This window comes from Rhinoraja longicauda, chromosome 23 (assembly GCF_053455715.1).
Source record: "Rhinoraja longicauda isolate Sanriku21f chromosome 23, sRhiLon1.1, whole genome shotgun sequence".
Lineage (NCBI taxonomy): Eukaryota > Metazoa > Chordata > Chondrichthyes > Rajiformes > Arhynchobatidae > Rhinoraja > Rhinoraja longicauda.
In genome coordinates, this window is record NC_135975.1 from 14,753,890 (window position 1) to 14,779,664 (window position 25,775).

General features: G+C 38.1%; 1 protein-coding gene across 3 annotated transcripts in view; it reads left to right on the top strand.

Moving 5' to 3' along the window:
- Positions 1-22,841, top strand: part of LOC144604897 (tyrosine-protein phosphatase non-receptor type 12-like) — a 75,433-nt gene extending 52,592 nt beyond the window's left edge. The window contains exons 13-19 of one of the 3 annotated variants that reach the window (XM_078419720.1): positions 1,347-2,290; positions 7,000-7,077; positions 10,708-10,805; positions 10,906-10,936; positions 14,597-14,725; positions 19,489-19,554; positions 21,901-22,841. In XM_078419720.1, coding sequence (XP_078275846.1) covers positions 1,347-2,290; positions 7,000-7,077; positions 10,708-10,805; positions 10,906-10,936; positions 14,597-14,725; positions 19,489-19,554; positions 21,901-21,962 — 1,408 coding nt within the window. In that variant the 3' untranslated portion in view covers positions 21,963-22,841. The remainder of the gene's footprint in view (positions 1-1,346; positions 2,291-6,999; positions 7,078-10,707; positions 10,806-10,905; positions 10,937-14,596; positions 14,726-19,488; positions 19,555-21,900) is intronic. The other 2 variants (XM_078419721.1, XM_078419722.1) reach the window with 2 other exon arrangements.
- Positions 22,842-25,775: the final 2,934 nt, after the last annotated feature.

Here is a 25,775-nt window from a genome sequence, read left to right on the forward strand (position 1 = left end):
TCCTCCAAGAGCAGTCAAGAAAATATGATCTTGTCACAACATAGTGGAAGTGAACTGCTTTTTTGGTGTCCAATAGTTTTTAAAATAATTGTCCAATAGTTTAAAAAATAATTGTGTACAAATTATGATTTATGAAATAACTGGCCTGATCTTGGATGGTAAAGGATTTGGCAAAAAATAAATGAATTGTATCTGAGATGATAACAAAAGACTTTAAGAAATTGGATATTGCCTTCTCGGAATATTGTGCATATATAATTTGGTTTAAATCTGGGCCATGTGCTGGCAGGGAATTCTCTACTCTGCACTAATTTAATTCTATAATGTTCAAATTCCGATTTTGAAAATCACGAATCTGGCGGTGCACAAATATCCGGAGGCCATACCCAACCGCGGAATGGCTTGCTGTGACCGACGGAAAGTTTGATCCAATTCACCTCTGAGTAAGCTGCCCTCACTGACCACTCCATTCTCAGCTTTTGCCTGCAGTGATAACTTGCTCCCAGAGCTTGCTCCGACTGAAGAGTGCATGTGGATTTGGCTTTGTTGGTGCAGGTGGTAAGCCCTGCTCCGAGAAATTCTTTGACAGCTAGTGAAGGCATGTTCCAGGCTTGCTGGATATCAGGGCACAACAGTACTTGTTAAAAGTTGAGGCATGAGAAAACATAGAAAATGATTAAAATGAATTAAAAAATATTAAACATGTGAGGGGGTAATGTATTTAATTAACATGAAAATATGAAGGGAAAGCTCAGAGCATGTTCCAGTCCATTGAAATAAAAGATGTTGCTAAATCTGTACATAGACACAAATGCTGGAGTGACTCAGCGGGTCAGGCAACATCTCGAGGAATTTTGGGTCAAGACCCTTCATCAGACAGCCTAAATCTGCATCTAGTTAATTTCATTACACGAGCCTGGGAAACTGCAGGACGTCCATGAATCCTGTTTGGGGCATGGTCAAAATAACATCATCGAGGATTTCCCTGCAAATATGGGGGTTCATTCACCCGGGTGGAAACTTATAGGATTGTCTTTCTGGCTCCTCTTGTAAAATAAATGTCACTGGTGCACCAATAGGTAGTCAGTTTCTTTTAAGAGAAAAATTGAGTTTAGTTTGGGTCCAAATGGTTTGTCTGCCAGCTGCCAAGCACAAAACCCAATCTTTGAAATGCATAAAAGGTTATGTTTATTGTTTTCATGTTATGTCCGTCATGAGATGTTTTGTGTTCAGATTCCTTAATATTTCACCTTGTCATTTAAAAAAAATAGTGCTGCTCTCTAATCCTTTCCTTTTGTTTTTTTCTCCCTGCCTTTTATGTCTTCCCTAACCATAAATTCCTTTAGCTGCCTGGTAGAAGGAGATGCAAAAGAAGAAATCTTGCAGCCTCCAGAGCCCCAGCCTGTGCCGCCCATCCTCACTCCTTCTCCACCATCTGCTTATCCAGCTGTTACCACTGTGTGGCAGGATAATGATCGATACCATCCCAAGCCAGTCGTGCACTCTTATACACCACCACTTCCCACTGACCTCAATGAAAACTACAACAAATCTGGGGACACCTTCAAGCAAATTAATAATGGTGCTGCACAGATTGAACCTATAGAAAAAAAGCTGGAAAGAAAACTTAGTATTGAAATAAAGAAGATACCACTCCAAGAAGGACCTAAAAGCTTTGAAGTATCCCCACCTGATACCAACAGTGCTCTTAATAGATTGTCATCAAATAAAGTTAAGTCCACGTCAGCAACTGATATGGAGCAAACAGGTAAATCAGTGGAAGCCAGCTGTGGACAAATCTCAGTAAACTCAGAAGTCGTGCAACACTCTGATGCTACTCAGGAAGTGAATTCTGATATTACCCTGAGACCAATTCAGTTACCACTTAAAGAGAGAGCTCGTGCAATGTGGAACATGCCAAGCTACGAATGTACCCCATCTTTTACTAAGAATTCCATAGACGATACGTTGTACAATGATCAATGTCATTCTTCAAAAGCATCTGGTTTACCAGCAGAGCCATCATTGAAAAAGGATGAAAAACGATTGAAAAAGGACCCCAGTGTAAACGTTTCGCCCCTCAGTTTTACTAATCCACTCCATTCTGATGATTCTGAGCCAGAGGAGATTGATTTTGGGAACACTGTACCTAAAAATGTCACCAGTGTTTTAACAAATGCCATTGTTACTGCAACCATACAAAATGAAACCCCTTCAGCAAGAAAAATATCACCGGTATCTATTGCTCGAGAACATCCACCGAGTACATTAAATTTAGCCGCTGAAAAATGTAAGTACTTCACGTTAAAGAGTGGATATCTGATCACTTCATTATTTTTGTAGGATTTATGGTAATAACTGATTATTAATTGCTGCTATTTGGTGCCTCTAACCTTTATCATCAATGATAAATTGTATATGATATATATTGCAAATAACTGGGATCCCAGCACCACACTAGTCACTGCCTGCCATTCTGAAAGGACCCGTTAATTCCTACTCTTTGCTTTCTGTCTGTCAACCAGTTCTCTCTCAATGTCAATACCCTGCCCCAATACCATGTGCTCTAATTTTGCCAGTAATATCGTGTGTGGGACCTTGTCAAAGGCTTTTTGAAAGTCCAGATATACCACATCTGCTGGCTATCCCTTATCCATTCTACTTGTTACATCCTCAAAAAAATCCAAAAGATTAGTCAATCATGATTTCCCCTTCATAAATCCATGCTGACTTTGACCGATCCTGTCACTGCTTTCCAATTGCCTGCTATAATATCTTTAATAACCGACTTAAGCATCTTCCCCACTACCGATGTAAAGCTAGCTGGTCTATAATTCCCCGTTTTCTCTCTCCCACCGTTCTTAAAAAGTGGAGTTACATTGACTACCCTTCAGTCCACAGGAACTGATCCAGAGACGAGAGAACATTGGAAAATGATCATCAATGCATCCATGATTTCTAGGGTCACCTCCTTGAGTACTATGGGATGCAGACCATCAGGCCCTGGGGATTTATCTGCCTTCAGTCCCAACAGTTTACCTCAGACCATTTCCTGACTAATGTGGATTTCCTTCAGTTCCTCCCTCCCACTAGATCCTCGGGTCCCCTCATATTTCCGGGAGATTGTTTGTGTCTTCCTTAGTGAAGACAGAACCAAAGTACTCGTTTAACTGTTCTGCCATTTCCTTGTTTCCCATTATAAATTCTGACTGTAAGGGACCTACATTCGTCCACTAATCTTTTCCTTTTTACATACCTAAAGAAACTTTTTATATTCCCCGCAAGCTTTCTTTCATGCTCTTTTTTTGCCCTCTTAATTAACCACTTTGTCCTCCTCTGTTGAGTTCTAAATTTCTCCCAGTCCTCTGATTTGCTGCTTCTTCTGGCCAATTTATATGCCTCTTCCTTGGATTTAACACTATCCTTGACTTCCCTCTTCAGCCACGATTGAGCCTCCTTCCCAGTTTTATTTTTTCGCCAGACTGGGATGAACAATTTCTGGAGTTCATCCATGTGGTCTTCAAATCTTTTCCATTGCATCTCTACTGTCAACCCTTTAAGTATAATTTGCCAGTCTATCCTAGCCAATTCCCTTCTCACCTTCAAAGTCTCCTTTATTCAAGTTCAGGACACTAGTCTCTGAATTAACCATGTCACTCTCCATCCTAATGCAGAATTCCACTATATTATGGTCACTGTTGCCTAAGGGGTCTTGCACAACAAGATCCCTAACTAACCCTTCCTCATTTCACCATACCCAGTCTAGGATGGCCTGCCCTCTAGTCAGTTGGCCTGCCCGCTGGTCGGTGTTTTTACTTTTCTCAATTCATTGAACTTTCTAAAGGCATTGCATTGCAGGGAATGCTTGGGGATGAGGATGCAATAAGTAACAGAAATGGCAGCCAAGATGTTTGAATCATCTCGGGGATATTTAGTAATACACTATAGATCGTACCATTGCACATTGTTGGGTGGTTACTTCTGGTGTACAATAACCACTAATGTGTACTTGTCTGTGCTAACCAATTTCTAGACTATGTACACTATTAATGTCATTCCCTTGCAGTGGTAATGGAAGGTTAGCATGTGAGCTAGCTTCATTTAGGGTAAACACAAAATGCTGGAGTAACTCAGCGGGCCAGGCAGCATCTCAGGAGAGAAGGAATAGGTGATGTTATGGGTTGAGACCCTTCTTCAAACTGATGTCAGGGGAGGGGGCATTTAAAGATAGAATGTAGCTGGAGCTGGTTCTCCCACAGTAAGAATAGTGGGAGAACTGGGAGAGGGGATAGAGAGGGAAAGCAAGGGCTATCTGGTTAGAGAAGTCAATGTTCATACTGCTGGGGTGTAAACTATCCAAGTGAAATATGAGGTGATGTTCCTCCAATTTACGCTGGGCCTCACTCTGACAATGGAGGAGGCCCAGGACAGAGAGATCAGATGGGGAGGTTGAAGTGCTGAGCCACCAGGAGATCAAGTAGGTTGAGACTGACTGAGCGGAGGTATTCAGCGAAACGATCACCGAGCCTGCATTTGGTCTCGCCGATGTAGAGAAGTTGACACCTGGAACAGCGGCTACAGTAGATGAGGTTGGAGGAGGTGCAGGTGAACCTCTGCCTCACCTGGAAAGACTGTTTGGGTCTCCTGCGGTTGCAGGGGAAAGTACCTGGGGAGGGGGTGGTTTGGGTGGGAACGGATGAATTGACCAAGGAGTTCCGTAGACAACGGTCTCTGCGGAAAGCAGAAAGGGGTGGAGATGGGAAGATGTGGCCAGTAGTGGGATCCCGTTGGAGATGGCAAAAATGTTGGAAGACTATATGTTGTATGTGACAGCTGATGGGGTGAAAGGTGAGGACAAGGGGGATTCTGTCCTTGTTACGAATGGGGGGAGGGGAAGAGGGAGCAAGAGCCGAGCTGCGGGATATCGAGGAGACCCTAGTGAGAGTCTCATCCATAATGGAAGAGGGTAACCCCTGTTTCCTAAACAATGAGGACATCTCCGATGCCCTGGTATGGAACACCTCATCCTGGGCACAGATGCGGCATAAATGGAGGAATTGGGAGTAGGGGATAGTCTTTACAGGAAACAGGGTGGGAAGAAGTGTAGTTAAGATAGCTATGGGAGTCAGTAGGTTTGTAGTAGATGTTGGTCAATAGTCTGTTTCCTGTGATGGAGACGGTGAAATCTAGAAACGGTAGGGAGATGTCGGCAATGGTCCAAGTGAAATTGAGAGCAGTATGGAAATTAGTGGTGAAGTTGATGAAGTCAATGAGTTCTGCATAGGTGCAGGAGGTAACACCAATGCAGTCGTCAATGTAGCGGAGGTAGAGTTCGGGGATAGGGCCAGTGTACGCCTGGAACAGGGATTGTTCGATGTACCCAACAAAGAGGCAGGCAGAGCTAGGGCCCATGCGAGTGCCCATAGCTACACCTTGGATTTGGAGGAAGTGGGAGAAGTCAAAGGAGAAGTTGTTGAGGGTAAGGACCAGCTCTGCTAGGCGGAGGAGAGTATTGGTAGATGGGAATTGGCTGGTTCTGCGTTGGAACAGGGATTGTTCGACATACCCTACATTTTCATAATTCATTAAGGGTAATTTAGATTGGGATCATGTTACTGGTATTTACTGTTGAATATTCACTATTTCAGTAAAAGTTAACTATTCTTGCAATCTTGTTCCTGAAAATATTGTTCTTTCTATTCAAAAATAATCTGAGAAAATTTACACAATGACCACTGGTCTACAAATATAATAAATATCAAAGAAAAATCCTTGAATCTGCAAAACCTTCCTATAATATAGAGTTGAGCAATACACTACGCACTTGTGACTAGTTTAGAGATACAGCACGGAAACAGGCCCACCAAGTCCACGCCGACCAGTGATCCCCGCACATTAACACTATCCTACACACACTAGGGACAATTTTTACATTTACCAAGCCAATTAACCTACATACCTGTATGTCTTTGGAGAATGAATGAGTATGTCTTTGGAGTACATCTAATGAAGAATTAGTTATGACATATTGCACTTTCAACCATATGAAGTAAGTAAAAGCCATTTGAAATTGGTGCCAAGATTTAGAATGGGTGTGCGTGCATGTGTACTATTTTTGTATCATTTGGTAAAATAGTAAGATGAAAAGCACTATGTATGCAGTTGACATGTTTGTGCTCTATTTGCTTGACTTGTTTGCTAAAATGGTGTGCAATGGGCATGAAGCCATAGAAATACTCTGATCAACTAGACTGATGAAAATGACAACTTAACAGCAAACTGAACAAAGTGAGCATAAATGACTGCAAACAAATGCACGAGGCAAATCTTCGTTTCATCCAAAAATGTTCTGGGTTGGGTGCAAAATTAGGTCTGGATTGTTGTACAAGTCAACGTTCTGGGTGTTTCACATAGATGGAATGGAAATACAATCTTTGGACACAAAATTAGTTATCCTGTACCTGATAAACTTATGGCAGAATTCCTAACTTTTGTGTGAGTGGTACACCAAAGCTTTTTGAGCCGATTGTTGGTTGAAGTTCAAACAAATTAAAAAGTAGATTTATCAGCTCGTATTGTGTACAAGCATTTTCCATTTAAAACGTGTGCTCATACTTAAAACTGGTGCTTTTGGTCATTAAGTTTGTTCTGTTGAATTATGTTGCATTCATATTTTTGGTTAACTGACATACCCAATATGGTTTCACTGGATATCACCCATTCTTAGTTTAATGAACGTTTGTTTTATAAATTGCAAGTGTTGCAAGAATTTGCAGAAAACCTGTATTTGAACACAGCAATGCATGCACTCAGATTTTGAAGTACCTGCGATAGTTCCTTTAATCTGTGGGATAGTAAATTAATTTTGTTTAAAGCTCGACATCTTTGTAGAGGTATTTTTGTTTTAAATGCTTGGTTAAAACAACAAAAATATGGCTGCAGCAAACATTAACAGTAATATTGTCTTCATAAACAAATTTTAAAATTTTATTTTGAAAGGTTCGGGGAACAAAGAAGACAGCCCACCCCCTTTGCCAGAGAGAACACCGGAATCTTTTGTGGTGGCTCATGAATCTGGTAAAGATTTTCACTCCTTTTATTTATCATAGAGTTTTGCTTTGTCATTATTCATGGAGATATCAGTGGTATCTACTTCTTTATTGGGTTCATGTAACCCCTTAGATGGTGCAGAATTGATTTTCTTTTGTTAAGTACTAGAAATGGAGAGAATACTTTAGTTACATAACACCTGCCTTTTACGTTGGGTGAGTGGTTATGCAAATTGTATAGAAGGTTTCGACCAAATAAGTTAGACGCAAACAGCTAAATATAACTTAGTTTGGTCACAATTGATGACTTTTCAGGAGTAAACTTTTCGAGAGATTGGATAGTATCTACTAATTAAAATTGCAATATCAGTTTTATTATTGACTGATTATGAGACATGCTATGGGAATGAATTGAAATGGTCATTCTTTTTGTAATGTTGAGCAAAACACAAAGTGTTGGAGGAACTCAGTGGGTCAGGTAGCATCTGTGGAGGGAACAGACAACGTTTCAGATCAGGATCCTCCTTCGGACTAGGAAGGAGAGAAAGCTAGAAAAGAGCTGGTGGTGGGATAGGTGGATATAGTTGAGGTAAGGGAGGGGTGAATTGATGGCGTAAGTGACAAAGGCTGGAGGTGAAAAGGAGACAAAAGTGTGTGAATTCAGGAGAGAAGAGGAGTGCAACATAGAGAGAGAGAGAGAGAGAGAGAGAGAGAGAGAGAGAGAGAGAGAGAGAGAGAGAGAATGAAAGAGAGAGAATGAAAGAGAGAATGAAAGAGAGAGAGAGAGAATGAAAGAGAGAGAGAGAGAATGAAAGAGAGAGAGAGAATGAAAGAGAGAGAGAATGAGAATGAAAGAGAGAGAGAGAGAGAGAGAATGAATCTCGGATGGCCTAGAGTAGAAAGACTCATGTTGGAGTCCTGGCAAGAGGCAGAGTGGGAGGAGATGTAGTATAGGTAATTGTGGGAGTCAGAGGGTTTGTCATTGGCGTCAGTTGATCATCTGTCCTCTGTGATATTGTATGGGTGTTTTTTTTAAAACTGGGTGGTGCTATGTGGAAACCAGATGGATCAAAGAGTAAAACTCTGATTATCTGTTGTCTAACTGAAAATCTGGACAGTTTGGCAACTGTGGGAGCTGATTCCAATGTAAATATCACTCATCAAAGCCCTGGTTGTCCCACTCCTTTGAAAACTCGATGGAGCCTCAGGGAAAATATTATTTTGCTAAGTCGATTTGTTGGAGCAATATACTAATAAGGAACAGTACACCAGAAAATCTGAGTCTAATGCCATCAGAGTCACGTGTTGTTGGATTAATGGATTTTTAGCGGAATTTCCAAACTTAAACTGCACTCCACTTTAGAGAATTGTTTTGTGTTCCTTTCCCTAACTATACTTGAACTAGAAACACTGAATGAATCTCTTTGTGCTCTTCCCATTGAATGAAACTATTTATTGTGCTTTTTCCTCCCTGATAAGGGCATAGTTTGTTTTCCAGTTTGAAAATCTAGGAACTGATGCACACTGTTAAATAGTGGAAAGAATGCATCACTGCAGTGCTATTTATTACGGTGGAACATGGGGTTAATAAACAAGTATGAGGAAATATCATATGAGGAAAGATTGAAAAGACTAGGGTTGTATTCACTGGAGTTTAGAAGAATGAGAGGGGATCTTATAGAAACATAAAATTATAAAAGGACTGGACAACCTAGATGCAGGAAAAATGTTCCCAATGTTGGGCGAGTCCAGAACCAGGGGCCACAGTCTTAGAATAAAGGGGAGGCCATTTAAAACTGAGGTGAGAAGCAACTTTTCCACCCAGAGAGTTGTGAATTTGTGGAATTCTCTGCCACAGAAGGCAGTGGAAGCCAAATCACTGGATGGATTTAAGAGAGAGTTAGATAGAGCTCTAGGGGCTAGTGGAATAAAGGGATATGGGGAGAAGGCAGGCACAGGTTATTGATTGTGGACGATCAGCCAGGATCACAATGAATGGTGGTGCTAGCACGAAGGGCCGAATGGCCTCCTCCTGCATCTATTTTCTATGTTTCTAAATTAAAAAGTAGAATATCATTTATCACGGCCATAACGGTTTGAGCAGCATCAATAGGGAGTCTTGAGAATGCTTGGGATGATCAGAACTGATGGACTGATGGAATCAGCATTTATTGCTGTTTGCAGTTGATTGATTGCAGCACCTTCATGTGCAGAAATGCTTAGCCTTTCTCTTGATTCTTTTCACAATTTCTCTGAGATCACCTGCAGTGTTCTTAAGAAGCTAAATTAGGTATAAGCACTGCTCTTTCCCCAAGGATGTCTCACTATTGCACTCTTCCTCACCTGAAGGTTTGATAGGGTAAGAAGTAAATGTAAATGTGTTTGTTCTCTAAACTGTCATTTTATTCAAAATTGGTCACTCACCAAAATCTGTGTGCAGAGAAACTAACTTAGAAAATTTTATCCTAACTCTGCTATTGAAAACTAAAACTGCATTTTCCACCCACAAATAACAGAATAATCTTTTCCACAGCAATTGTGAAATTTACTCTTTCAGCCTTGTTCTCTGATTTCCCTGGCCTTTTGCCCCCTGGCTTTCCCTGGGACCCACATATATAAATGTTAGGTTCTGGTAACATTTTTCAACTTGAGTTCAAGTAATATTTTTATCATATGAATTCTATTTTTGAGAAATATTTTCCAATTTCCACATCCTTCATTTCCTTTGTGAAAACTGAGAGTGGATCTTCCAATCCCCATTCTTGGTGAAATCCTTCCTCCATCTTAGATCCTTTGCTCATTGATAATGATCATTGAAAATAAAAATAAAATGATACATTACTTTTATTTTCTCTTTAGTTCTTTCATCATTCATTTTCAATTCACTTTTCAATACCAGGAATATGACTCATCTTGAACTCAAGATGTAAAAAGTGCCTACTGGTGATTAGGAAAACACTGCAAAAAATAGTACAAACCTTTCCCATTGTAGCACAAATATTTTCTCCAATTTGGTCCATTGTATGTATTTTTTCTGTGAATTATTCTTAGTTTAGAATTTAGAGATGCAGTACAGAAACAGACACTTCGGCCCACCAAGTCCACGGTGACCCATTCAAAGGTTATGTTATCCCGTTTTTTCATCTACTCTTTACACACCACAATTTACAGAGGCCAATTAACCTACATGTCTTTGGGACATGGGAGAAAACCAGCTCACTCGCAGGAAATCCACATGCTCATAGGAATAACGTGCAAACTCCTACACGGATAGCACCTGATGTTAGGACCGAACCCAGGACTCTGGCACTATGAAGCAGCAGCTCTAATAGTGGCTCCTCACTGCTGTCCAGTTGTGCCACCGTGCCGCTGTGAAATGTGTTCTTCTGATACATTCCAATTTACTTGAATAAAAGATTAATATTTGTAAAGTGATTAGCACATAAAGGTGAATTATGGTTAATATCCTCAAAATTAGAATGTTATAATTTGCTGTGGGCATTACTTCTAGTATTATAGCATACTTGCTTGAGAATTGAAATGTAACAATTAAAAAGGAATTAAAATTTAAAATAATAGTCAATGGTTTAATGAATTTTCTTTTCAATATTAATCAATTTTTAATTTCATCAAATTAAATGTTGGTAATTTCCCATAGATCCTCCTGTTAGACCTGGTCATGTTGGAAAGTCTGCAGAATGGAGTGGCTTTCCACAACCACATTCTGTTGAGCAATTAAAGATGGTGAGGAGTAAGGTAATGATTGTGTGTGCTATATATATGTAAATCAAAAGCATTTAGTAATAACCATATTCAATTTTTGAAAGATATTTCAACACTGTTCCTTTTTAAACAGAGCCTGAAAAATCCCCGAAGTCAAAAAAGGAGTGAGTAACCATTAAATTACTGGAAGTGTATTTATTCCTTTTCTACTTTATTTCAAATGTTTTTGAATTTAAGTGAATGAAAAGTTGACTGAATGGAAAGTTGACTGAATGAAAAGTTGCCTTCCCTTTTTCTTAAGACTTGTGGCATGAACAGATTCCCTCTTTGCAGTCAAAACTGGTTTGAGTTTAGACTGTAAAATTCTATGATATAGGATGAATGAATAAAGATTGAGGTATTTACTCTTAATTTATTAGTTACTTGATAACACAATAATGGAGTTGAGGTGTTGGTGGCACAGGAGACTAGATGCTGGAATCTAAAGGAAGGAACAAAGTGCTGGAAGAATTCGGCAGTCAGGCAGCATCTATGGAGGGAAATGGATTGTCAATGTTTTAGGTCAGAAACCTTTATCGGGATTGAAAGAGTAAAGGGGATGTAGCCAGTATGAAGTGATGAAGTGGAAGGTGGAGGGAAGGGGTGATAGTTAGATCCAGGTGAGGAGGGGTTGCAAATGGAGTCAGTGGGGGAGGGAAGAATGGAAGCACGTTGCGGGGGAAAGTGCCTGGGGAGGGTTGAGTAAACGATGGAGTCACAGAAAAAGTGTTTCCTGAAGAAAGCAGAAAGAGGTGATGAGAGGAAGATGTGGTCGGTGGGGTGATCACGTAGTGGTTGGTAGAAACGCTGAAGAATAAAGTGTTGGAAGCAGAGATTGCTGGGGTGAAGGGCAAGGACCAAGGAAACACTATTCCTATGGTGTCTGGGGGAAGCAGGAGATGGTGGGCGAAAGAAAGCAGAAAGAGGCCGCCACAATGGGTTGACTCGAACCATCAATGTCTATCAGCTAGTGGACAACACATCCAGACTTAAAAAGAGAGAAAATTTTGGAAACAGATTGACTGTGCAGGGCAGGGCATGTTGCAAATTGTTTTGGTGGGATTCATTCATTGATTATAGACTTTACTGTGCAAAAGCAGGGTGGTTAAAAAAAAATAATTATTATGACTGGGCCAAACAGATTGGAAACAGTGACTAGTCATCAGTTTTTCTTGAGCATGCTAAATTTACCACTTGTAACAGCATCTTAAATTACTCTTCTATGTACTGACCTGTGATTGAGGTCATTCAAATCTGCAGTGTTGTTAAGTATCCTCTATATTTTCAGAGGTTAACCTGGTGTTTGAGAGGTTGCAATCCATTAGTGAAGGAGTTCCCATGTTAGAGCTGGACAAGAATATGGGAAATGTAATAATGGTTGTTTGTGTTAAGACAGGATGCTGTGTGATTTGACAGGAAACGTGGTGATTTTCTCCCGCAGCTGTTGACTTTCAAGTTGGTTAAGTTTGTAGGTTTGGCAAATGCATGATTCTGCAGAACAGACTGTTCAGAGTACATACTGCGGCCTTTTGTCTTAAACATGCTCAGCATCTTGACTCCTATATCCAAAATGGCCTGTTGAAATCCTTAGTTATGGTAAAGACATCGGAGTAAGTTATCTGGTGTCTGTTGACCATGTCGTGCTGCTTCTCCTGAACTTCCTTGGGAGATAGAAAAGATAGCACTTCACTGCTAGATGTAATAGATGTGCCGGGTAGGAGTTGGACAAGACCACAACATCTGAGCACCATGAAGTTACCATGAAGCAGGTACCTCTACCTCTCCCTGATGCGCAGTCCAGTCCATACAATGAATGGAGAAACCTTTGGCTAGAGGGCAGCCTCTGTGAAACAGAGAAAACAGCATTCCCTCATGTCTCTTTAGTAAAGCAGACATGCCCTTGTGTCTTCAACCTTATATTCTGGAAGGCCTATACATTCGTTAGTAAAATGGCAGTTACCTGCAAGTCCCCTGCATTTCAGTGTTACTTGCAGGCTGCCCCATCTAACACATTTACGGGCACAATGGAGGCTCCCCGGTGTTTCCAGGTACTGTAACTACTGTCATCCTCCAAGGTCAGCAATTCTACTGCGATTGGGGATTCTCTAGCTGTCGGGAGCTTAGTTGCCATCAGTTGATTTGCAGATGATACAAAGCTGGGTGGTAGTGTGAGCTGTGAGGAAGATGCTATGAGGGTGCAGGGTGACTTGGACAGGTCCCCTTTACTCTTTCAATCCCAAGATCTCGTTGTACGTCCCCTTTTCCTAACTTGACACCATTCAGATAATAATCTGCCTTCTTATTCTTACCACCAAAGTGGATAACCTCACACTTATCCACATTAAACTGCATCTGCCATGCATCCGCCCACTCACACAACCTGTGAAAGGAAGCATGCAGGTACAGCAGGCAGTGAAGAAAGCCAATGGAATGTTGGCCTTCATAACAAGAGGAGTTGAGTATAGGAGCAAAGAGGTCCTTCTGCAGTTGTATAGGGCCCTAGTGAGACCGCACCTGGAGTACTGTGTGCAGTTTTGGTCTCCAAATTTGAGGAAGGATATTCTTGCTATTGAGGGCGTGCAGCGTAGGTTTACTAGGTTAATTCCCAGAATGGCGGGACTGTCGTATATTGAAAGACTGGAGCGGCTAGGCTTGTATACACTGGAATTTAGAAGGATGAGAGGGGATCTTATCGAAACATACAAGATTATTAAGGGCTTGGACACGTTAGAGGCAGGAAACATGTTCCCAATGTTGGGGGAGTCCAGAACCAGGGGCCACAGTTTAAGAATAAGGGGTAGGCCATTTAGAACGGAGATGAGGAAAAACCTTTTCAGTCAGAGAGTTGTAAATCTGTGGAATTCTCTGCCTCAGAAGGCAGTGGAGGCCAAGTCTCTGAATGCATTCAAGAGAGAGCTAGATAGAGCTCTTAAAGATAGAGGAGTCAGGGGGTATGGGGAGAAGGCAGGAACGGGGTACTGATTGAGAATGATCAGCCATGATCACATTGAATGGTGGTGCTGGCTCGAAGAGCCGAATGACCTACTCCTGCTCCTATTGGTCGCAACAGTCCTAATCCATTTAAATGGACTAGCAGCCTGGCCGTTAAAGCACTGATGTGTGCTGTTTCTTTTAACTGAACAAGTTCAAAACTGCTGGGTTTGATCTTGACCTGTTCTGCTGCATGCAATAGGTTGCCACAGTATGGCACCATCTTTTCCTCATGTTAATTATGCTAACATTCAAGCATTTAAGTGATGCAACAAAGCAGCAAGAAAGAAAGTTGAGCCAGAAAAATATAAAGATCCTAGAGTTTGAACTTGAGGAATGATGAGATATGGGTACAAAATAGAAAAGTTGACCATAAAGGAGAGTCTTTCAGATAAATATTCTACCTCGTGAATAGCGTGCTGCTTTTTCTTTAAAGACTCACTCCCAGCCTGATTAATACAACTTGGTATCTAAGAATACATGGAGCAAGGTGAAACTTGCTGATGTGTCTCAAAGATTGTCTACCACTTGCATATTTTGGTCTGTTAATGTTATGCAGATTGGTTGTGAGCTTCCACAGCTGTTAAATACATTGATTGGTATGTAGTTCACTTGTTGTTTGAAAAATCTTTGGTTTGTATTTGCCAAAGACACAAAATGCTGAAGTAACTCAGCGGGACAGGCAGTATCTCTGGATAGAAGGAATGGGTGACATTTCAGGTTGAGACTCTTCTTTTGCCATATTTATTTGGAATTAAATTCCAAGATTTCATTAGGTATTCATCTTATTTCAGATTCCCCTGAAACAGGAGACTGCGTAAGGCCCTCGGGTCTGTTGGGATTAGCGACTGCCTGTACCAAGGGTGAGGTAGGACATACTCCAGAAACAAATGCAAAACGAAGAGAACATTGTTCAGATTTAGGTGAGTATATGTAATAGTATGAGTCTGCAACAAGATTTGTAATTTTGGATGAGTAATTATTTAAATTTCACAATACTTTATCGTGAAAGATGCTGAAATTACTTTGATAATTGTCCCATCTGCAATAAAATTTATATCCAAAGAATTAATTTAAAACTTGTATAAAAACAGTGCGTTGAAATTTACGACTTGCCATCCTTTTGGTTTGGCAGAGGAAATACTTCCAAAGCTTGCCTTGGTACAATGAAGCATTGGAGCAAGTTAATTTGGTGTAATCGGTTTGCTATAAGTTTCTCCAAGCAAAGAGGATTTTTTTTTTCTCTCAGTTTATTCGGTAGATCAGGGACTTTCCTGATGTGAAACCCACAAATACTCCTGGTTCAGCCTATTACTGGGGCATAATAATTTGAATATATTTTGCATGAAACTGTTTGAAACAGTTGGGGGAGTCCAGAACAAGGGGCCACAGTTTAAGAATAAGGGGTAGGCCATTTAGAACTGAGTTGAGGAAAAACTTTTTCAGTCAGAGAGTTGTGAATCTGTGGAATTCTCTGCCTCAGAAGGCAGTGGAGGCCAATTCTCTGAATGCATTCACGAGAGAGGGTACGGGGAGAAGGCAGGAACGGGGTACTGATTGAGAATGATCAGCTGGCTTGAAGGACCGAATGGCCTCCTCTGCACCTATTATCTATTAAAAATAATCAATTAAGAATCCTAGTTAAGCAAAATCTTTGTATTAAATTTATAATTAATATAATTAATATAAAAATGTTTTTAATCAAATGTTTGGGAGATAAAAGATAGAAGACTGCATATCTAAATATTTCTTTAAATATTTTGTGTAATTCAGCATTTGTTTTAATTTCTTGAATTATTCCACTGTTAATGAATATTTGAAGGGAGTAGATTAGAAAAAGTAGTACATGCTTTACTATATTTAACCTGGCTGCAAAATCCTTGGCATCGAACCACAACCTTTGAAATGGAGAATGCTGGCTAACCTGTATATGATATTTGAAATGGTTATTGGTCGGCTCAAAGGATTTTCATTTTATTAAAGTGCCAGACTGATGAGATCTTTGACAGCACAGCTGTTGTAACTTTATAGGTATCGATCCAATTGCATTTGATTGGTTTTATTCTGCTGGATCCGCACAAAATTCAAATTAGTTGCAGACTAATCTTTTTACGGACTATGTAATATTCACATTTGCTTAGAAGGAAATAATTTCCTGCAATGAATTGGGCTTTGTCAATGGAATATTTATTATTACATTTATCATCCGGCTGGAGTACTTAATGTTGTAGATGGAAAGGGAATATTAAATGCCAAATTATTAATTCTAACACATTTGATTATAAAGATCTGCCTCCTTCCCCATCCTGCAGACATTTTAGATTTATTAAACGCCTGCACGTGATTGAGATTTACAGTGATCCGCAATGGAACTATACATGACCGAATACCTAATTTTTTTAAACTTTTCAAACCACGAGCAGCATATCAAGAAGAAAATAATATGATGGTAGCATGGAAATTATGTATTCAGTTTAAATTTGGGATTGAAATGTTTTGTTATTTTTCATATGAACCAGAGTGCCTGCAGTATGGAAATGCATATTAGATCAGCATGATACTGGGTAACTAACCGTAATTACTTCTAGATAGTTCTCTCATCTAGCTTCAAGACCCCTACAATTATATGAACAATTTGGTGTATGTGGCTCTGGTAATTACTAACCTACCAAACATTAATATCAAATATTTTGTCACAAATCTACTGGAGGGAAAGAAAGTGATTATTATGAGAAATTATTTTGGGGCAGGGTTGGGTTTAGTCAACTAGTTAGCTAGTTAGTCAACTAGCTCCGTTCATTATTCATTATTCATCTGGAGTTGATGAAGTCAGTAAAGTTTACAAATCTTACCAATGGCTTCAACTTTGTTCCTAACTGCAGTATTTATGGTATTTGATAACAATGGGTAAACAACTTCACTTGACAGTTTGAGTTTTTCTTTGTGAGAATGTAGAGCCCACTCAATTATTTCTCCCCTTCGTCTGATCACTTGACATTGTCTGGAGAAGACAGAAGGGCTCAAAATGGCATTGCAGCCAAAAAACAAGTTTTATTTGAAAAGAAGCTCTGAGATTTTCCTGACTCAAAGAATGTGAATGACGCTGATTGTAAACAAAATCTCATGGCTGAGACATGCTGTCTGATTATCTTGATTCTTGGTAGCCTCTTTTTGTCTTAAAGAGAGTGTCTCCTTGGATGTGAGAAGATAATAGTAAATCCTAACCTGCTGTCAAGCTTTAGTTCAAGGCCCCACGTGATAGTTTTGAGGATATGTATGTTTGATGAAATTAAGCCTTAATTATAATTGAAAACTGGGTTCCTTGCAAAAGTGGATATGGTAGAAAAATGTTATAATTAAAATACCAGTGTAAAGTAAATATTGTGTCCATCTAACATGCAAAGCATATTTTTATTTGCTTGCTTTGCGGTTTTCTTTCTTTCCTTGCTTTCCTTGGCTGTCAGCTATCTTTATAAATGGTGAAAGTTTCCTGCTCAACAACAGGACAAAATTATGAAGTTGCTTAATGTTCCATAATTTTGATGCATTTAAAAATTACAATCAGTATAGATAAACTTGCCTCTATAGAAAGAATATTCAATCAACACAGTGAGAGACAGTGATCTCTTGTTAATATTACATATTCTCGCACTATTACTGAAACATATTGGTCACTGTTTACAAGTGTTCATATCATTTCTGATTGTCATTGTCTGATTGTTGAATTTCCAATCATCACTGTTTTACTCAAAAGTCAAGAAAATACTGTGAAACTTTTGAAACATGTAGAAACTGATTTCCTTAGATCAGTAGAGTATTTAAAATAACATGGATTTTAAAATAATAGCTATTACAAGTATTATTAAAAAAGAGTAAAGCAAAGAATTGTAGAAGTTTAATGACACATTTGAACCATTAATTCCATGCAGCCTAAAGAGCTTCCCAACTTTCAGCAGTCGATCTCTAGTCATGCAAGTCATAACCCCTCATGTGAAAATCCAAATACCTTTTAAATTTGGGCTCTTACCTACCACACTTGAGTAATAAATTCCATGCCCCTCTCAATCTCTAGATTATTACTAGTCGTCCTACTGGTTATTTTAAATCATCACCCCCTGCTTTTCACTCTTAGGCTAAGGGAAATTGGTTTCTTCAAAGGTACCCCATCTTGGTTTCTGATCAGTTTTCTATGAACATATCCAGTTCTTCCTCATCACTAAGAATTTTATTTCTTGGCAAAGTCCTTGTGAATCCGCTTTCCTGTATTGGGGTGGCCATACCTGTGTATGTTACTTAAGCTGTGGTATGTTGTTCACAATTACAGCAAATCTTCCCTACCATGGCCAGTAATCTTGGATGCTTTTTGTAACTGCCATATTGATCTTAAGGATCTGTAAATCTTTTTTCTGTTCCTCTATACCTTTTGCTATCCTCCATCTATTGTTTGCTTTTACTAGTTGCCCTTCATCAAATTAAATCCTCAAATCTACTACTTTGGGTTAAAGTTCATTTATCACTCTTCAGTATAACGACTATATGCTCCTGCCCTTTTCTAACCAGGTGATTAATTTTTCAAATCATCTCTGATTTCTGATCATGCCCACGGAAGATGAGTACTACGTCTTTGAACCCCTGATTAAAACGGGCTTCCAAAGTATCAGTTAATCAAAGCGTTGTGCACAAAGAAATGTGCAGATGCTGGACATATGAAACAAAAACTGAATGCTAGAAAAACTCATAAGGTCAGGAAGCATTTGTCGAGAAATAAATAATGTTTCAAACTGATGACCATTGATTTGAATAGAATACATCACCTTTTTCGTCCCGGGACTGAGACAATTTTAGATTCAATCTCCAAAAATCTGGCCTTTTACTTTTTTGAGCAGCCTGCCTGAAAAACCTCTCAAAAACCAGTGTTAACTGTGGGAAATGCACAACCGTCAATCTTCAAACCTCAGAATTCAGTGATATTTCAAACATGACTTTCCCATAACAAATTCATGCTGATTTCCCTTGAGTAAATTGTGCTCCTCCAAATGAAAATTTAGACTGTCCCTCAGAATTGATCCCAATAATATACACACCTCAGAGTTAGCATTTTGTTTGGTTTGTCCCGTTTAAAAAAAAATGGGAACATTTTTAGTAATCCAATTCTCTAGCACTACTGCAGGGCAGATATAAAAATATGTTCAAAAAGTGATCTTTCCTTACTGCTTTTAACAGTCTAGGATATATTTCATCAAAGAAACGAAGGATTTCACGATATTTATCATAATCGATAAATGTATCCCACATATGCGAATAGAGGTTCTGAACCATTCATTCTTTTCCCGTTCTAATTTTGCATGTCCATCATAACTGGAAGTTGGGAAGTTTATTATGGAGCTTGATCAAAAAATTATCTTCAGACTTTATAATTAACTAATCATTTTGGCATGGTCAAATACAGACATACTGGGATCATATTATTTGTCTTGATCATGTGATTATAAATATCTTAAAATACTTTTAAACCTCTTCTGCTTTTAAAAGGAAGCATGACTCTAATTTATGTTTTTTTTCTGAAAGTAAATTTCGTAGAATGCCATAACCTCCATGCATGCATGCTTGTTTTCTTTATACACCTGTCACCTCAAAAATGCTCTTAGATTTTAATCCAACTTCATAAGTGACCTCCTCTTATCAGACAGCGGGTTCCTTTCGAAAATGAGCATGCTGAGAACTGTCCTTGTATCCTGTCTCCAAAAATCAGGTAAGGACCTTCATCACTGCCCCAACATTTAACAATAAAATCACCTGGAGGTGAGTGATTGTGGATTTAGGGACAAGAAATAAAATCCACACTCTTAAAACAAGTACTCTTAAAAGTAACTAAGTTACTTTACCTTGATTTAACAACATTTGATGGGGTTGAAGAGTGTAAAAGAATTTTAGACCATCAAAATATTAGAAGAGGAGTTCTTGCAATTTCCATTCCTGACCTTTCTATTAAGATTTTATCGTGCTTGTATAACATGTTAACTTTAATCTATCTTTAAATAATCAAAGGTGGCTCTAACTATACAATTTCATTAATGTAGTCTCACCAACAGAACAAAAGCATGGTAACACCCATGAATTTGGCTGTTTAACTGGATAATAACTGGTTTGAATTTCTGGGTGTTGGGAGGTGGATGATGGTGGCTTTGAGAAGGTAAATTCTCTTCTGGAGGGCAAAATCTAAACTATTTTTATACTCTTAATTCTCAGTTTCTGCTTGACATGGAAGTAAGGAAATATGTTTGCAGTAGACAAAACGGAACTTTCACATTTTGATTTGGGGAAAATAGAAAAATTGCTCATTCATCTAATTTCCATCAGTTCACATCCTTTCCCATTTTGCCATTGGTATAGTTGAATTTTCGAATGAGAATGTGGTTGTTTTTATTTTTTAAAGAAAGACCGTTGGTAAATGTTGTCAAAAAACGATTTCCACCCACAATTCTGTTCATATTAATTGAATTTGAACCATTTATGGGTAACAATTTGAAGAATTTAATAATTCCTGCTGTCAGGTAGTCGAAGCAATTATTTACTGCATTGGCCAAATGGTCAGAGTCACACACTCTTGAGCTCTGTAATATTCTCATTGATTCAGTATTATACTGTTATAAAATTCAATCTTTGTGAAATTATCAAACACTTCCAGTAGTTATTTTATATGGAACATACACATTTGATATTTTGGTCCTTAATTCAGTGTAATAGTCCAAAACCTCTTTCTTTTTATAGACTATCATTGTCATAACTTGTATAAAGTGCCAAAAATTTAACTCGGTTGACTGAAACAAATGCTCTTAGTTTTTTCAATTTCATTGATGTTAGATTTTTCTCATTTAAGTCTATAGGTCTATAGGTCCCCATTTATGCCTATTTAAACAATGCCCTGTGATGTTTCAGTTTGCTTTCTTCTGCTACTGTAATTTCCCTTCTCATTTTTGCTAATTTGCAATTCCTTGCTCTATCTCTTGCTGCAATTTCTATTTTAATGAAACATCTGAGTGGTTTTGTTCAGCATTGTAATAGTTTTGTTTCAGGCATGATAGGGGGTTTAAAAACAAATCAGCGAGCAAAAAAAAAGCCACAAATTATTACCCCATTCCATCTCCCATTAATTTTCTTTAACTTTGAACTATGGTGGTAAATTATAATTTTTACCGTTACTTGAAATCTTGTTTGTTTGAAATGTGTTTGCTGATTAATATTAAATAAGGACTCCGGTTTGCTTGAATTATTGCTCACTGCAACAATTTTTAAATTGGAAATCTTATTTTGATAAGTAGTATCAAACGTATTTTGCATGATTTTTTGAAGAAGAGTCTCGACCCGAAACATCACCCATTCCTTCTCTCCAGAGATGCTGCCTGACCCGCTGAGTTACTCCAGCATTTTGTGTCTACCTACGATTTAAACTAGCATCTGCAGTTTTTTTTCCTACACCTATTGCAATAATCCTAGGTAACTTACACAAATTTTGGACATGCAAACCTGAGAATTGGGTAATTTCAACAAAAATGAGTTAAATTGTTTCAAAAATACGCATGGATTGTGTAAAGATAATTATATAGCTGAATGCGATGAAATGATAGATGGTCAACATAAAAGATGCCTCGAGTCAAATTGCATTAAAAAAAAATTCATGGCCTAAAATTCCAGAATTAGTGCCCGAACTATAGAAAATATTACCCGTCCAAACGTATAGACCCAGAGTCCATTTTCTCTGTGCTGTCGGTCATCTATATTTCCAACCCCTCCAAACAAGATGCTGCCAAAAGGAAACCTGGATAGGTTTGTTTCTTTATTACACTGTTATTTTACACGGCTTCTATATCCAGTTGGATGCATGTTGGTTTGGCGCACTTTGCAACCAAAACATGGATACAAATAAATTTCAAGGCCTTGTTTTGCATTTAAAAAATCACATTGTATAATAACTGACTGAATATCATTCCCATAATCAAAATGTTTAATCATTACATTGTTGCCTTTTGAATTGTTTAATTGTATATAAACAAGTTTTAAAAAACTTTATGGAATAATCTTTTTTTTTAATTTGCAGGGTTCAATAATCGATATACAAAACCAAAAGGGCCAAGAGATCCTCCTTCTGAGTGGACATGATGGAGATGTTTTGATGGACAGTAATACTTTCCTTCAAGTGCCACTAAAGGATTGAAACATTGATAAAATTATGTTCATTAAAAACATATTTTTTAAACTAACAAAATGCAAGAGAAACTTGGGTGTCTTCTCAGTTACAGAATGGTACACATTTCACATCTATTGTAACTTGCTAAAACCTTTCCCGGGGGTGGATTCCGGTGCTAAATATCTCTGCTGGGACCATTTTGACCTGCCTTATTTCACACTTAAGTATTAACTTTTTTTTAAAAAAGTATTACAGGCCTTAATTTTGGGGAGAATTTGTTACACTGCTTGTAGGATTGTATATTAATAGTACAGTTAGCATAAATAGGGAGTCTGTGGACAGTTATTCTTTGCTAACTTCCAGAAACTATTATGTGCATTACTTCTTTGTACAGGGCAGGGTAGGTATATAAATGACTATGTTGCAGGTATTAAATATTCTTAACAGAAGATGTAAGAAATCAGTGCATGATCTAAATCTTTGTGTACCATTTTTTGTAAATTATTTGCCCTGATAAAGAAACATATTCTTTCGGGTGTTCTTAACTACTGGAAATGAGCAGGAAATTGCAGTTTAACAGGGGTTGGAATTGTAATAATACATTTGTAAATTGTAAGCAAAAGGATATTTTTATATTATATGCTGTTAATAACCAATCCCATTTTCATCTGTTCATTTGGCCTTTAATTTCGTAAGTGCCTTCGAACAGTATGCAATCCTGTTAACATGAGCATTTGATTTTTGTGCATCTGGAATTCGACGACTATCAGCCACACAAACCTGTATTTTACAATATATTGACATGTCAGTAAAGATCTTGAAATAAATTGTTTTTGCTGTGTTCTTGATTAAAATACACTAACAATTTAAGTAAAAGAACTTCTAGTACTTATTAAATAACTACGCTTTTTCTGGATCGAGTCTCAATGAAAAATGTTGACAATGGTTTTACTAATTGCATAAACACATTTTATGAATGTTTTAAAGATAATTACATAGTTTAAAACAACATCAAAGCTCTTCAAATGTGGGGTTTCTCCTCAGAATATGTTAATAAAATAATCTCAAACTCTGGAAAATTTAGTCCTACTCTTTGATCATAAGACCCCATCTGTGTAGGAATTAAACTTGGTAAACTTTGCTGCAAGCCAAGAAAATCTCTCCCTAAATGTATCCAAAACTGTACACGGTTCTCTTAAAATGATTTGCATGGTTATAGCAAGGTTTCATTATTCTTTAGACACGAAAATGCAAATGTTAGAATCTGGAGCAAAAATAAATCTGATGGAGGAACTCAGCAGGCTGAACAGGTGGGGGAAGGAATATCCTGATGCAGTGTTTTGACCTAAAACTCTAGCGATTTGTTCTCTTTCCTCTTCCCCCTCCACAAGCAGATTGTTTAAGTTGTTTCTTATTCTTGTACTGCATTAACCTTGCCTGAAAAGGCAATGTTTTATTTGCCTTCCTAATTAATTATGCACTTGGAGATTTGACATTTTCTCGGATGACATAGATCTCTGAACAAGTCAGTTTAAAACAAAATAGGCTTTTCTTCCTACAAAAGTAGGGTAGCCTTTTGCTTCCCTTCATTATACTCCTATTGGCCATTTGGACATTCCTTTGTCCGCTTCACCTGTCTATATACTTTAAACACGGTGTCCTTCTCAATTTGCTCTCCCAGCAAATATCGCAATCAGCAAACTTGAATCTGTTACAGTCCCTTCACCTATGCAATAGGACCATAAATACCCCCAGCACTGATCTTTAAGGATTTCCACAAGCCCGGCATGCCAATTCAAAATCTTTCTCTTTTCAGCATATGCAGTTGCTTATATCCTCCCTATTTTTAACTTTTTTTTATCTGTTAACTGCTCTCTATTCTGAACATTGTCCTCAATCCAAAGAGGCCATGTTGATCTTGTTAAATAGATTTCCGAGTACTTTTTGAATATATTTTGGAAATTAAGTACTGTCTACTCTATCAGGTACTAAAAAAAAATAATTGTTAAAACATAATTGGCCTTTAACAAATGCATGATGACGATCTCATGAAATTGTAACCACAACTGTAATAAAAAAAGATCTTTACTTCAATCCCAAGCATTTGTAGTCAAATAAATAAATATGATAATTAAGTAAAAGCCTTAAGAATGTTTAATAAGGTTAATACCATATTTTATTTTTATTTTCAGTTACTTGTATGGATCTTTATTCAGACCTAACTAAAGGGGCACATATTTCTTTCCTTCATCCAAATTCCATATTCACCCAAAGACCATGCATAATCCTCTAAAGCAGGGTTTGGCAACCTATGCCCCCGGGGCAGATCCGGCCTGTAACCCGAAAGCATCCGCCCGCAGTCCCTAAGAGAAATATGTCAACCCGGCCCGCAGGCGTATTTTTTTTCTCTGAGGTTAAACACAAAGAAATAGCCAAACCAAAAGAAATAAAAAATAAACATTTAGAATACTAATATATTTGGTGATCAGTGGTGCATTTTATTAGTTATTATTTGTTAGTTTTATTAGTTCAGATATTCCATAGCTCCCGTTTTCTGTATGCGACACAGCGGTTGACGACACCACGGCTCGTATTGCATCAGCCGCTTAAAATATTAAATAGGAGTGGCGCGTTTCTCAATAATTCACTTAACCTGCGGCTGGCGCATCTGTACGTTCTCATCCACTGGTACTCTTATATGCATGTGAATTCAAACTGTCTGCAACCCCATTTGATGTAAAAGTAGATACTGTACCAGAAATTTATCAAATGGAATTGATAGAAATGCAGTGTGACGGCAAATTGAGCTCTAAATGTTATTCAGAAGATGTGTCTGTGCTTGACTATTATAAAAAATATATAAATTCAAGGGGAAATATTCTAGCCTGATGGACCATGCAAAAAAGATGGCATAATTGTTTGGTGGACCTTATTTGTGTGAGCAACTATTCTCAAAAATGAAACACACCAAGAATTTTTTGAGAACCAGATTAACTAATGATGCTCTTTTAAATAGTGTATTGCTTTTGGCATCAACAAATGTGAACCCCCAATATTGATAAGCTTTTAAACAGCAAAAAACATTAAGTTTCTCAATGATTTATTAAATATTTAAATTGAAACAAACCATTCCCTTTTTATGTGGACTTTCCACTTTTCAATAATGATTGTTTAAAATGTTTACATTTTTAAATTTCTTTGTATTTTTACAAATTAAAAAGATTTTTAATAGAAATAAATTATGAATTAAATGTTTTTAATCACAAATGGTGAACCTAGGTTAAGGACAAATCGTTTTATAAGTTTTAGCCATTAATTTTTTAATGCAGAATATAATAAGCTGTGTTTTAATAAAATAAGAATGTTTTTGCTTTTTTATGTAGACATAAACAGGCCTACTGCTTGTTCATTAATTCATGATCTGGCCCGCAGTAACAAAAAGGTCCCCCACCCCTGCTCTAAAGTTTTCCTATCCATGACCCACTCACAGGGCCCCAATAATCTCTTTCCTTGCTTCCCACAATGTTCTAGAATACAGCTAGACAAGCATTAGGGATTTATCCACCTTTGAAGACTGCCAAACTCCTCCTCCTCCTCTGTAATCTTAATATGCTATGGAATATCACTGTTTTCTTCCCTGGACTCATTAGCTTCCATACCCTTCTCCATTATAAATGCAGATGAGGGGAGGGGGAGCAAGAGCTGTGGGATATTCAGAAGACCCTAGTGAGGGCCTCATCTAAAATGGAAGAAGGGAACCCCCGTTCCCAAAGGAATGACATCTC